At 46.9% G+C, this 13,654-nt stretch overlaps 1 protein-coding gene across 4 annotated transcripts in view; it reads left to right on the top strand.

Annotated features, from left to right (window-relative positions):
* The window catches only part of ELMO1 (engulfment and cell motility 1), a 456,019-nt gene that overhangs the window by 314,194 nt on the left and 128,171 nt on the right, over positions 1 to 13,654 (top strand). For all 4 annotated transcript variants that reach the window (XM_054571360.1, XM_054571362.1, XM_054571359.1 and 1 more), the window contains one exon: positions 9,624 to 9,760. In XM_054571360.1, coding sequence (XP_054427335.1) covers positions 9,624 to 9,760 — 137 coding nt within the window. The remainder of the gene's footprint in view (positions 1 to 9,623; positions 9,761 to 13,654) is intronic.

Raw genomic sequence — 13,654 nt, 5'->3', positions numbered from 1 at the left:
GTCCGCCTCATCTTTCACTTCATCTGTCCTTGCTCACAAGCTGAAGGTCATGTAAGATAAGGACAGGCAGAGCCAGGATCCCAACTCAGGCAGACTGGCTCCAAGGCCATGTTCTTAACCACTTTGCAGTTGGATGGATGGATGGATGGCTAGATGGGCAGGTGGACGGGTGGGTGGGTGAGTGGATGGGCAGATGGATAGACGGATGGATCAGTGGATGGGTGGGTGGTTGGGTGGATGGACAGATAGGTGGATATGCACACACTTGGATGGAAGGAAAGATAGAGGGAGGGAGAGAGCTCATTTAAAGGAAACTTGTGACTCTTCGTAGAGTTCATACAGCCAGTCGAATCTATGGCAGCTTTCCCAGCAGCCGCTGCAGCACTCTTCAGGGAGGTCAGGGCCCCCAGCCACAAAAGAAAACGCGTACGCATCATCCAGCAGACGAAACTAAACTCCAGTCCAGATGCGGAGAGGGGCCCCCGACCAACGTTAGGCGCGGATGCCAGTTAGGATTAGGATGCCCGCAGAGACAAGTTAGATGCTTTTGTATCCGGCCAGGAACCGGGGCTGCAGGCAGTGCCAATCCCCGGTGCCAGAGGCGACAGGCCGGGCAACACAGCCCTGCTCCTAGACAGCCCGCCTAAATCACAGGAAATAGCTTTACCCTCTCCGGGAAGTCATTGTCCCTTCTTCCTCATCTGGAAAGTTCCTGTTCTACTTTGTAGGTTAACTTTTAATGTAGGTGTAACTTACATGCACGTAAGTGTTCAAATCCTGAGAACGCCACACAGCTCAGTGGGTTTCCCAGCCAACAGCTGTTGAGTTAGCTACCACACAGATCGAAATAGAGAACCCTACGCAAATGTCAGAGCCCCTCCTGGGCTGCCTCCCCCCAGTTTCTTCCATGAAAATAGCCTATTTTGAGCTTTAGGTCGATAGGATTATATAGTATGTTCTCTTTTGTACAGGACTCCTTCCGTTCAACATTATGTTTTTCATTCATTCATGTTGTGTGTCGTTTTAAAAATCATTTCTTTGTATATACTAAGCATGCTTCTGTGTGAATAAACCTTAATTTATTTATCTAACCAATAATTCTTAGATGGATATTTTGCTTGTTTCACGTTTTTGGCTTTAATAGTGCTGTCGTGAACCTTCTCATACAATTCTTATGCAGCACGCATATGTGAGTGTCTGTCGGGTATGTATCTTTGTGTAGAATTGCCGTATTATAGGGTATGAATATTTTAGCTTAAATAAATACTACTAACCTGTTTTTCAAAGTGGGTAAGCTATTCACACTCCCATCAACAGTGTATGAGAATGCCATTTGTTCTGTGTTCTTACCAATACATAGTGTTTTCCTTTGTTTTTGTTTTTGTTTTGTTTTACTGTAGCCATTCTGGTGGATGTTTGAAAGTATATCATTGTTGCTTAAATTTACATTTTCCTAGTGACTGAAAAAGCCGAGCACTTTTCTCATGTTTTTATCAGCCACTTAACTATTCCATTTAGTTAAGTGCCTATTCACATTGTGCCCATTTTTCTGTTGGGTTGTCTCTTTTTCTTCCTGAATTATAGGGCTGTTTGTATATCGCCAATGACCAGTTTATTGTAGGGTAATGTTGAAAGTTCTCCTAGTCTGAGGTCCCTATCCTTATTGTATCTTTTAATGAATAGTTATTGATTTTAATATATTTTGATCAACACTTTTCCTTAGGGTTAATGACTGTTTTGTCCTGTTTAATAAATCAGTGCTCACCTAAGTGTCATGAACAGATTTTCCTGTGTTATATAGCAGCTTCATTGTTTTTTCTTTCATACTAAGATCTATAATCCACCTACAGTTGATTTTTGTAGATGGTGGAAGGTGAGGGATCGTAATGCATTTTCTTCAGATGCATGTATAAGTGGCCCAGCACAGGCTATTGAAAATCTCTTCCACTGCTGTGTTACCTTTGTCATAAATCCAGTGACTATATATACAGGCGTGTATCTAAATTTCCTATTCTATTCCATTGCTCTATTTTTCCATCCATGGACCAATAGCGAGATAGTTTAATTACTGTAATTTTATAATGTCCTATCTGAATGTGTAATTCCTCCAGATTTGTCATGTAAACTAAGTACTACAATGATTATTTTGCTATTAAAATTAGTAACAACTAGCATTTACTGAGTGCGTATTTGATCTCAGTTAATGTATGGATCATATTTGGCTTTGCATTGAATCCAAGCAGCAATCTGGTGAGGTACGAGGCATTGCCATTTTTTTTCAAATGAGGAAAGTGGTGTCCAGAGGCAGTATAATGTGATCAAGGTCACATTGCTATTAACTAGGGACACCAAGATTTGCACCCAGGCCAACCTGGCTCCAGAACCTCTGCTCCTCTGTTAACATGCAGCGCATGCCTGGGATGGGGCCTCGGGTCATTGTTGCCAAATTGGCTGTCTTTTGTGCTGGAGTCTGATTTTTCAGCCCTAACAGTAATCAGTGCTTTTTCCCTCTCCAGATGCCCTTTTTAAAAGGCCCATAAGGAAGGTGAACAAAGAAGCATTGGATTAGCTACTGTGTGTCTTTCAGTGTCAATTTCATACTATTTTTAGGTATGACAGAGGACAGGAAAGAATTCGCAGCTCTGTAAAACCAGGCTTCAGCCGCTGGGAAGAGCTGAGCAGGGGTCTAGCCTCCGATCAGGCCCCGCAATGGCGGGGGCGGGAGCTTCTGTGCTGGCGGGGCTTGGCAGACGCGGGGGGCACTTCGGGTTCTTTGCCCTCACTCCCCTCTTTCCACCTCTCCCACCTGCAAAAGGTCGGAACTTTTAACATCTTCCCACACAGTACCAAAACTCCAAAACCAAGCCATTAAAGAAAACCGCATCTAAAAATAGAAAATGCCAAGGCCACAGGGCAAGATTTCCTGCAGAGGTACCGATATACATTTGCATCTGAGAATTCAGAGACATTTACCTACACTGACCCTAGAACCACAAATAGCTCTACCTTGTGTTTCAGTGCTGTGGGCAACGGATACGTTTTTACCATCGCTCTAGCAGTTCTGTATGGAATGCTTTCATGGGTATATAATTCACCCTCTTCTTCCTGTAGCTCAGAATTTTAAGACACAATGCCCTTTGGGTCAAACCAGTGCTTGTCCCTCTTTCTGTAAAAGTACTCGGAATTTGCCTGGTGCCGCCCAAATCAGTGACCCTCTAGTCGCTTATAAATGGGTGTCCAGTGTCACTTAGCGTAACAAGGGCCATGAAAGCAGGGAACTGGGCTTTTCAGCATCTGCTGCAGACATTCCGCCCATTCGCCTGTCACTCGCTCTTTATTGAAGCAATTTTATCATGTAATGGTCCGCGTTAGGTGATGTTAATAGGTTGAAAGGGTGTAAAAGCAACTAACAATTTTCTTATGAAAGAGAGAGTAAATACCAGGTCATCAACCACTCTCTAAGCCTATCCAATGCCACTTTGGTGCCTTAATACCCTAAATGAAATGCGGAACCACGCTGTCATTCAAGGAAATAATAAGTTAGGAAATAAAGTTTAGGGCAGGTGCAGTCTCCAAGTCCTGTTACAGTATTATCGATGGGCGCTAGGGAGAAGAGAGTGCATTAGGCGGGGTGTGTGTGTGTGTGTGTGTGTGTGTGTGTGCGCGCGCGCGCGCATATGTATAGCCTTAGAATGTTAGACATGGCATGAGCCGGAGCAGTCCGTCTCAATTACGGTAAGAACCCTGGGACCCAGGGGCGGAGATGACCTTCTCAAGGTCAGGGCAGCGGGGGGGGGGGGGGCAGGGATTGGACAGGGGGTGGGGGACCTGTTCTCTGTATCCAGCGCGGAGAACCCTGTTCTCTGAGGCCGCAGTGAGGGTACCTGCCTGAGCTCACAGCATCCAGTGGAAGACAGGAAGAAATCTACTTTGAAAGGCAGCTTGCTACCTAAGGGTGCAAACTTCTTAGTTTTTATTTTCACAGCATATGTGCATGGATGATAGCTACTTACAAAGTTGACCTATTTAGGGATGATTTGGATGTCAGTAAATTAATACAAACACCTTTTACCCTCACCTCTGAGAATAAATACCTACATATTCTAGACCTAGAAGACCATTAAGTTGATTTTTATAAAGTTGAATCTTACTGTGTCAAAAATAGCGTGCTTAAGAACAATTCTGTTTTTAAGAAAGTCTTACTATTTTTGTTTCATTGAAAATTTCTCTCTACATTTTATTTGTAAAATCATTGCCTGCTCATTGAATATTTTTTCAGTAACTGTTTTTTAAATGCAACAGTGAGCCTCACCCCCCCCCCCGCCCATTTTTGTTTATTTGTTTGTTTCTTTAAACCTCTGGATTAAGGGCCTTGTTCTCAAGACCAAGGCCCTCCCACTAGGCGGAGGCGCGGTCGGTCGCACTTACCAGCGGGACAGCCTGCGCCTCAGAAACCCATCCGCTCGCCGCTGCATCGCGTTTACTGCTCGCGGTCACTGTCCCCCTTAATCCTCACAGCAACCTGATAAAGTGCGTGCCATTTTTGTCCCCCATTGACGGATGAAAAGGCTGACGTGCTGACAGAAGAAGTGACTTGCGCAGGGCCCTGAGCCGTGGGGGGGAGGACCGGGCCTGGAACCCCGACCGCCTGGCTCCCAGCGCCTTTGCCCTGTGCTGTCGTTTGCCTCTCTTGGTGCTCTCGCCCACAAAAGAGAGGGAGAAACCCAGCAGGTCATCGAGGCAGGTTCTTCCTGCTTGGCAACCCTCTCTCCTGAATACTCGCGATCGGAACATTTTAGAGGGAAAATATATTAATATTCAATACTTCATCCTTGCCCCGAATACAGGGGCATCTTTAACACAGGGAGGTCCTAAATCCCCCCATACATTGGGTTCTTGTCATTGTTCCTTGCGTAACATGTCAAGGCACAGGTTAGTTTTGATTTGCTATTTGCGCATTCCGCGCTGCCAGGGATGAGTCTTCCCAAGATGTTCAGGGTGAGGGCAGCCACTCCTTCCACGCGGGGCTGAGCGCACGGCCGGCAGTGAGGGCGGGGCGCGGTTCCTGGCCCCGGCGCTGGACGTCACTGAACTACACTCGTTCTTAGTTTTCTCTTCCGTGAGACAGGGATGTTGTTTTTGAGGATTCAGAGTCGTCAACAGCAACAACAACAACAACAACAACGGTTTGTAACTGCCTATGTGATAGGTACTAACTAGACTTATCGTGGTGATCATTTTGTGATATTTACAAATAATGCATCATTATATTGTACACCTGAAACTAATGTAATGATATGGTTAATTATACCTCAATAACCTACAAAAAACAGGAATGATTGGTTGACCCCCACCTCCTTCACCTCAATAGGACGCCAAAGACTATTCACCAGAGGTTTTTTTCCTTCCTTAGCTCCTAGACTTGTTAAAGTCTGTATGAAGGTATAAAGTGCACTGATAAGCATGATAAAAATAACACCTAATAGCTGCTGTTTACTAAGCCTATACTATGTGCTAGGCACCTTACCACACCTTTTATGTACATAATCTAATTTGCTGCTTGTGCAAACCTCATATGGTCATATATTTTATAGAAGAGGAAACAGAGTCAGGAAGTTTAGCTGTCTAAGGTTACAAAGCATGCTAGGACTCACCAAATTTGCTCTTTGAATGCAGATCTGTCTGACTGTAACCATTGTATTATCCTGCCTCCTCATTCCTATTTCTTCCAGGGCATCTGATAATCTTGGGCGCGTGTTCTCTTATGTGAATGTCTGTGTGTTTGCATGAGTTTGTTCCCATGTCAGTAATTTCATGTGTATAAGAGTTACAAAAACTTGAAAACAGTGACTTAAACAAATTGTATCCAATGAATTCTTTAGGAGAGTGGTTCATGGTTGGCATGGCAACCCAATAGTGTCATCAGGAGCTCCTTTTAACTCTCTAAGGGGTAGCCCTCATTTTCATGCTGACAAAATAGCTGCAAGAGCTCCAGTCATCACTCCCGTATTCCAAGCATGAAAAAGTTGATGAGTGGAAGCAAAGGCAAAAGTGACAAGCCAGTGAAGTCTTCCCCCATTTTAAAAGTCATTCCTGGAAACTCTACCCAGCAATTTCCATATATTTGTTGGTGGGGATTGTCATAATGACCACTGTTAGTTACAAGAGGCTGGGAAATGTAGTTTTTAGGTGGGCACATTGTTACAATGAACAAAATCAGAGTTCTATCAACAAGAAAACCCATCTGCCAGTCTCTTGAAATAAGTAAGTGCAGCCAGTGATACTCTTCCCCAGGGACTGAGTAGCTGGGAGACATTTGGGGTGTCGAGAAGCTGAGAATATCTTGAGGAAGGTCAAAGAGTTAGTTCAGTAGAAGCTAAAATCAAGGAAACTATTTCTTGGATACGCAGGAGAGTTGTCAATAAAGCAGCCTGACCTGAGCCAGGGAAAGGTGAAGAAGGATCCAGAATGAGGGCTGTAACCCTGATGACTTGAATCTAACTACACTCAGATCACAACCAGTAGGGAGAAAACAGAGGAACCCCAGATTCTAAATATGCCCTAAGTATTAGTAGTTAAAGCTGTACCATTCGTAAGATTTTATTTCATAAATATCATCTGTGGATGGACACTAATTCTTTCAGATTCATGTTGGGGGGAGCGTGTGGAGGGGAGGCAGGCGTAATTGGGAAGCAGAATGAAGAAATGAATACAACGGAACAATGACAGGAGCCAAGTTGACCTGGGTTTACATTCTAGCTCTGCCACTTGGAGACCACATGGCCTTGGACAAGTCGCTTACTCTTTCTAACTCTTCTTACTTCTTATTAAAAAAAAAAGAAAAAAGAAAGAAAGAAATTGATGATCCAGTGCCTGACACGTGGCTGGTGGCAATGGTATGGCCATTGTAGGTACTGTCACCCGGCCAGCTGTCACCCGTCACCATGTACTGCTGCGCACTTGCTGTGAGCCCAGTTGGGACACAGGTGAAGAGCCTGGTTCCTGTTGAAGGTGTGCAAGGAGATCACGGAGTGCGGGTGAGGAGATTAACTTTTGAAGCAGCCATCACAAGGAAATGCGCTGAACTCTTGATGTCAACTAAGGCAGGAAGCCTTCTGCCGGGTCGACCAAACTGTGGATCTCAAATGCTCACTTGGGGTCCCCTGAAAAGAAAAACCCTTCATCGCAGAAGGGTTCATTCTTCCAAGGTTCACCTTTCTCATACGTAGAATGAAGATAAGCGTAATGCCTGCCTCCAGGGATGTTGGGAGAATCACACTTGGAGGGCCCTTGGTGCATTGTGCGCCCCACAAATAGTCCCTGTTGTTAGAGATGCTGCCTCCCTCCGTGTTCACCCCGGCAAGAGCAGGGCATGTTGGTTTCCACTTGCTCGGCTGTCTCCGCTCCAGCAACCCCATAAACACTTTAACTAGGACACGAAGTGCACATACACTCACTCGCACTGTGCTGGGAAGGGAGAGGGATAATATGATTAATAGAGTTCTTGGATGGCAAAGTGCTTTCAAGTGCTCCTGTAGACTCGTAAACATCCTTGGCTTCAGTGCTTAGAAAAGTGGGACCGTCCAGGGCAGCAAACACACCATCCGTGGCGGGGGGGGGGGGGCGGTATGTTCCACGTTCCCGGGAGAGCTTCGCGTCTCAGGCCAGATCTTCTCTGCTCTTGCCATCTCTCTGCTGGTCACACAGGTCTGAGGTCCGGTGACCTATATGTCCTTGCCTCTAGTTTCTGAGATGTGAACGGGCTGGACTAGGAGCTGGGGGAAATCAAAGAACAACTGGTGTTTTCCTGGAAACAATGCGCCACGTGCCCTATCACCCCTCGCCTGCCTTTCTCTGTATCTGCGTCACCTTCTGTCCAGTCAAAGCACTTCTCCAAGGGTCGTGTCCTGTGATCCTCTCTGAGGCCTTTGGAGAAGGCAGAGGAGATTCACTCCCTGTTGTTTCCATTAAGAAAACCACGGCCCACAGAGAGGAAATGATTTGCTCCTGCTTGCCATGGCCTGGGCTTGAACCCACATCTTCAGCCCCCAGACCCTGGCCCTTTCTACACAGCCCGCTCGCGTGGCCGCTAGCCTGTGCCCTTGTCGGGAAGCCTTCCCCTGTTTTCAGGCGGGTGCCCCTTCAGAGGGGGCGAGGTGTCCAAACACGGAGCATTTTGCCGTTGCTGGGAACTGTTTCAGAGTCAGGCATTTATTCACTGTGCTCATCGAGGATGAAGGCAGAAGAGGTCGGTGTATAACCGCTTGCGGTCCTGCCAGAGCAGGGTGTGTCCCGTTAGGGTTGGCCCAGGCTCCTCCGCCTGCACAAGAGGATTCTGGGTGGACTTGAGGTTCCACCGCACGGCTACAGCAGGGCTCCCCCCAAGTACGGAGGTCTCTGCTGTACCCCCACCCCGCCTTCCTCCTCTCCTGAGCTGCTAGGGCTTGAAATTCCACTGTTTGGAGCCCTGAAGACTAAGGCTAATGGGTCTTTCAGGAATTCTTTTACTATACTTAGCAGTTTATATTTAAAAAAACAAACAAACTTAGGGCCCTGGCCCATGTGGCTCAGTTAGTTGGAGCATTTTCCTGTAAACTGAAAGGGTGCGGGTTCGATTCTCAGTCAGAGCATATACTCAGCTTGTGGGTTCAATCCCCGGTGGGGGAATGTACAGGAGGCAACCAAAAGGCGACCAATTGATATTTCTCCCTCTCTGTCACTCCCTCTTTCTCTCTCTCTAAAAAGAAAAATATGTTCTCAGGTAAAGATAAAAAAAAATTTTAAGAAAACCACTTGGGGTCCTTTGTAGAGGCGTCACAAAGCCTGTTTCCTTGGGCGCCCGTGCCCTTGTGCATGAGACGTGAGCAGTAAGAGGCACGGTAGGATCCAACGTGCTTCCTGTAAAAGGGCTCGGAGAATGCACGCCGACAGAGAGCTGAGAAGGAGGCTGGGGCTGCGGTGTCAGTCAGGGAAGGCGGGGAGGCGGCTGCGGCTGGAACTCAGAGCGCGGGGTCTGACCCTGGAAGCTCTCCCGCCCGGGACTCTCAGGCAAGACGGCTGACCTCGCAGAGTGGCCCAGGATCGGACAGTGCGGTCTCGAAAGCCATTTGGATTGCTTTAACCTCCCGCCGCTGGTGTCTGCGAATACAAAGCAACGGTTAATGGTACCAGATGGTGTATGCTCTCAAATGCCCCCTGCTTCCTGCCCTGAGAGGAAAAAGAGCCCCCGGGAGAAATAATCAAGGGTACTATTTTCAAAGTTGCAATTAATTGTGTATTCAGGAAAGCTCGTCCTCCCCCAGTTGAGGGTGAAGGAGGAGCTGTGCCCGCGAGGGTGGTTGGCATGGTCCGTTTAAGGTGAGGAGGGCAGTTAGCGGCTCATACTCAGTACCAGGGACCCTGGAGCAGCCAGCTGTTAGGCTCATGCAATGGTGTGGCTTGGGAGCCGACTTCCTTCCATTAAAATCCATGCCTCAGGGTAGGTCTGACCATCTGGCCTTGAACTTGGAAGCTGCACAGCCCCGTCACCTCGCCTTGGCGCGTCCCCCACCTCCCCCGGCCGCTGTCCTGTCCTTTCGCTTCTCAGACGTCCTCCCCTCACGTGTCCCTTCTCTCTCCTCCAGCCAGTGAGACCTGCAACGACTTCCACCCGATGTTCTTCACCCACGACAAATCCTTCGAGGAGTTTTTCTGCATCTGTATCCAGCTCCTGAACAAGACATGGAAGGAGATGAGGGCGACTTCTGAAGACTTCAACAAGGTAAGGGGGCCCTGGAGCAGGGGCAGCATCGCGTCGCCCCTTTGCCCGGCCCCTTCGCGGTGCGGGGAAGGCAGGGGGCGAGCTGGGAGGATGGGAGGACTGTGGTTGTAGGCTCTTTGAGAGAGAAGGAGAGACGCGCGTCGGGCTCGGTGGTGCTCCGCTGTCCCTGGGGGTGAGCTGCGCGCGATTTCGTCCCGCTCGGCCCACAGCAGCGGAGGCCCTCCTGTGAAGAATGATGCCCAGGTGAACTTTTCCTTTAATGGCGTGGCTCTGGGATGCCTTGTTACTGTTGCGAGATCTACTGGGGATCATGTCTGCCTGTCACCTGCGCTGGTGGTTGTCACCCAGAGAAAGCGATCAGGATGCCTGGTCAGTCTAGGTCACGTGGTTTCTTTGTGGCTTATGGGTACGTGGAGACAGTTTGTCCTCGGCTGTGTCAAAAAGGGTTTTATTAAATCACAAGATCTCTTTTGGACAGTTGAGTAAGTAAGTTTGCATAGAACGTTTTTTTTCGTTTTGAGAAAGCATGTGATTCTTTGAATGGAAGTGTCCTTGGGTTTTCCACAAGAGTGTGAATTTCTGTTTTCTTTCTGCGAGCGCACGTGCGGTGGAGGGAAGAGTGTTGACCCCCTTAGAGGGAGCAGAAGCAGCATCATGTACACCTTTCAAGATAAGCGACATCTTTATCCTGCGATAAAAGCCTTATTAGCAACAGTGACAGGGCCAAGCAGTGATGTTTGGTGCAGGTGCATGTCTGCCTTTAATTCTTCTAATTGGCCACTGTCTGGTTGGCCTCGTGGCCCATGTGCACTGACCTGTTCCTAGGGACATGGCTCTTTCTAAAAGTCTAAGGGCCGGATCTCCCAGCTTACCTGTGGGGCCGCGTGGGCCTGTGCGTGGGACAAAACATAATAAATGGATTCCCTCTCTGCGTGGCGTTCCTGTGGGTCTCCGCCTCCCTCTCACCTCTTCTCTGAATTTCCATTTCCTCCTTTCCCACGTCGTGTCTCAGCACTCTGATCCCTCTCCTGCCTCGATTGTTCACTTTTAAGAACACCTGTGATGACGCTGGACCACCTGGGTGATCCAGGATCCTCTTCCCTGTGCTAAGGTCAGCTGATCAGCAACCTCAGTTCTATCTGCAACCTCGATTCCCCTTTGCCGCAGAGGAGAGCACGTTCACAGAATCTGGGCATGAGCAGCTGGCCTCATAGAGGGGCCATCGTTTTCCCTACCGTAATGTGTGTTTAAATTGTAGGTGGACTGGTTTGTAGGTGCGTGTTGCCAGTTGAAATGAATGAAACATGGGCAGATGAGCTTTTTCTGTTGCTGTCCTTTTTGCTCGCAGACCAGAATAATACCAGTCACGGAGTCCTGCTAATGGTTGCTCAAGCACAAATATAATTATATCCCTTTTCTTTTATGCCCCTGTGTGACAGCCCGTAATCTAGTGTGAAAGATAACTTTCTGATTTTTCCCTGCTGTCAGCCTATTAACCACTGCTCTGTTTTAGTGGATGATAAATTGGAAAAGAGAGATTTTAATCAGTTCACTTTTCTCCTTGATATTAACTCGGAAGCAGAAGTGATTGAATTTAGGGACAAATGTGGACTTGGCATTACTGGTTCGAGTTAATGTTTTCCTTGTCTCACAGGGTTGTCCAAATTTGAATTCAGAAATATTGTAAAGAAGCTCAACACGAGACATAATTTCTCTTGCACTTCCTTTGACATTGCCTCAGGCTCTGGCCACTTTGCAGGGAAGCGTGGATGGCAGACTCCATCCTGGAATGGCAACCTGAAACACGGGATCTGCCTTCTTTAGCTCATTACTGGAGAAGCAGCACCCCTCGACCCAAAATTTAATTTTTCTAACAAGCAAGACTAGATTCCAGCAGACGTGGGACTCTCTCTGACCTCCCACCTTGAATGGGACCCTTGCTTATAGGTGTCAAGTGTGCTTGGTAGTCAACACTCCTGCTTGAGCTGAGGTTTGGAAGGGCAGCTGTCTTTCTCTTCCTCCGGACCTGAGAAGCGGCAGATGGGATATTTTTTTCATTTACATAAGAAAAGTAGCATTAAAGAGTGATTAAAATAGTTATACCTTGAAAAGTACTTCCTTTTGATTTCTCAGTAGAGCAGTCTCTGCAGAGTAGTCCATCGATACAGGCCATTGGGTTTGTAATCTGCATGTTCGCCTTTTATTACTAATATTTGAGAGCGTGCATCATTCATGGTTATGGGCTTTCGAGAAGAGATGAACTGCAGCTGGGCACCTTGGCATATCCAGGGCCCTGTCATTGTGCCATTGAAGCCCTCGTTTTTTAGCAGGACAGGAAAGGGGACGCAGTAATGTGGATATTTCAGGTACAGGAATCTCATTGGCAGATTTTTATCGCTGGCAGCTCCACCTTACAAAGCTTAATGAGGGTCTACATGTCAAAACCTATTATTTGTGCGTGGCAGTGTTTCTCAACCTTGCGCTAGAATCAGCAAGGGAGGGGGTTGGAAACCCTGCTAGTCCAGGGCCCGATTGGTCCACACGCTGTTTAAAATCCCTGGGTGGGGACAAAGGTATCAGGGAAGATTTCTGTTAAGCTAGATTTGATCAGTGAAGGTGAATCGTGTCCGTAGGATCTCCGTCAGTCAACACATGTAACACGTATCACCAGCTGGTACACACTGTGTGCATTGATGATGCAGCATGTCCACTGGTCTGAAAGGCCCAGGTTCTAATCCTGGTTCTGTGACTCAGGAACAGTACGCCTGAAAATAAAAATTGTTTTAAAAAGTGGATGCCAACATCCCATCGCTCTCTGTTATGGTGGTATGATATTAAGTTAAAGTAATAACATAAAAATGCTTTGAAAAAGTAAAATGCCGTATGCAGTTGTAAAGTGTTCTTTTTGTATGTAATAAGATAGAGTCTGTCTATTGAAAAATGAGTAAATTGCACTTTCTTTTTTTTACTTATCATTGAGTTTATTGAAGTAACATTGCTTAATAAAATTATATAGGTTTCAGGTGTACAGTTGTGTAACACATCATCTGCAGACGGTGCTGTGCGTTCTCCACCCCAAGGCAGATCTCCCACCATTATTTATCCCCTCTCTACCCTGTTCCACTTCCTCCACCCTGCTTTCCCTTTCGTTATCACCATACTGTTGTCTGTGTCTATGAGTTGTTTTTTTCAATTGTACTATTTTAAAAAAAGACATTTTTTTAAAACATAAAATGTCTTTTTGGCCATTATGTTAAAAAAAAAAAAGGGAAAACTGTCTATGTACCTCAAATGAAGTTCTTAACTGAATTAAATAACTCACTTAACATTGGCAGAAATCGTGTTGAAGCTGAAAATTTCATGGATTTTGGGGGTGTCTTCCTCTATACAACTTCATTAGGCCCCTTGGTTTTCGATGTGATGAGCCGTGGGAATGAGCCTAGAAATCAGCAGTTGGCACACCTCTCGTGCTCCCAATGGCTGGTGGGTAATTGCTGTTCCACAAGTACCTAGTTGCCCAGACCTCTCTGGGCATGGCTGAGCCTTCTAGGGACCATCCAAGTTATTTGTTCATAGCAAATATTGGTGTTACTTTAGAGACATCCAAAATCGGCATTGAAAACCAAGATCCAATGATGTTGCTATGCTTTCAAATTACCAAAGTGGAAGAAACTAATGATTGAGAAACATAGCCACTCGAGAATAAAAGCACTATTTTAAAACGTCCCCCAGCAGCATAGTAAGCAAAGCACAACAGGATAGAGGTTGCAGTCTCAGGCTTATGGATAAGAATCCATTCCTTCCAACAGGAGAGCCGGGCCCCGGGTAGAACAGGGGCCTAGCAAACAAAGCCGCAGCTGCCCAGCGAGGCCACAGCCCACAGCCCCGGGAGTC

The sequence above is a fragment of the Pteronotus mesoamericanus genome, unplaced genomic scaffold, assembly GCF_021234165.1.
Source record: "Pteronotus mesoamericanus isolate MK-2021 breed Mesoamerican mustached bat unplaced genomic scaffold, CSHL_Meso_final contig_220, whole genome shotgun sequence".
Classification (NCBI taxonomy): Eukaryota; Metazoa; Chordata; class Mammalia; order Chiroptera; family Mormoopidae; genus Pteronotus; species Pteronotus mesoamericanus.
The sequence above is the reverse complement of the archived record's forward strand: the minus strand, read 5'-3'. Positions and strand labels throughout refer to the sequence as shown.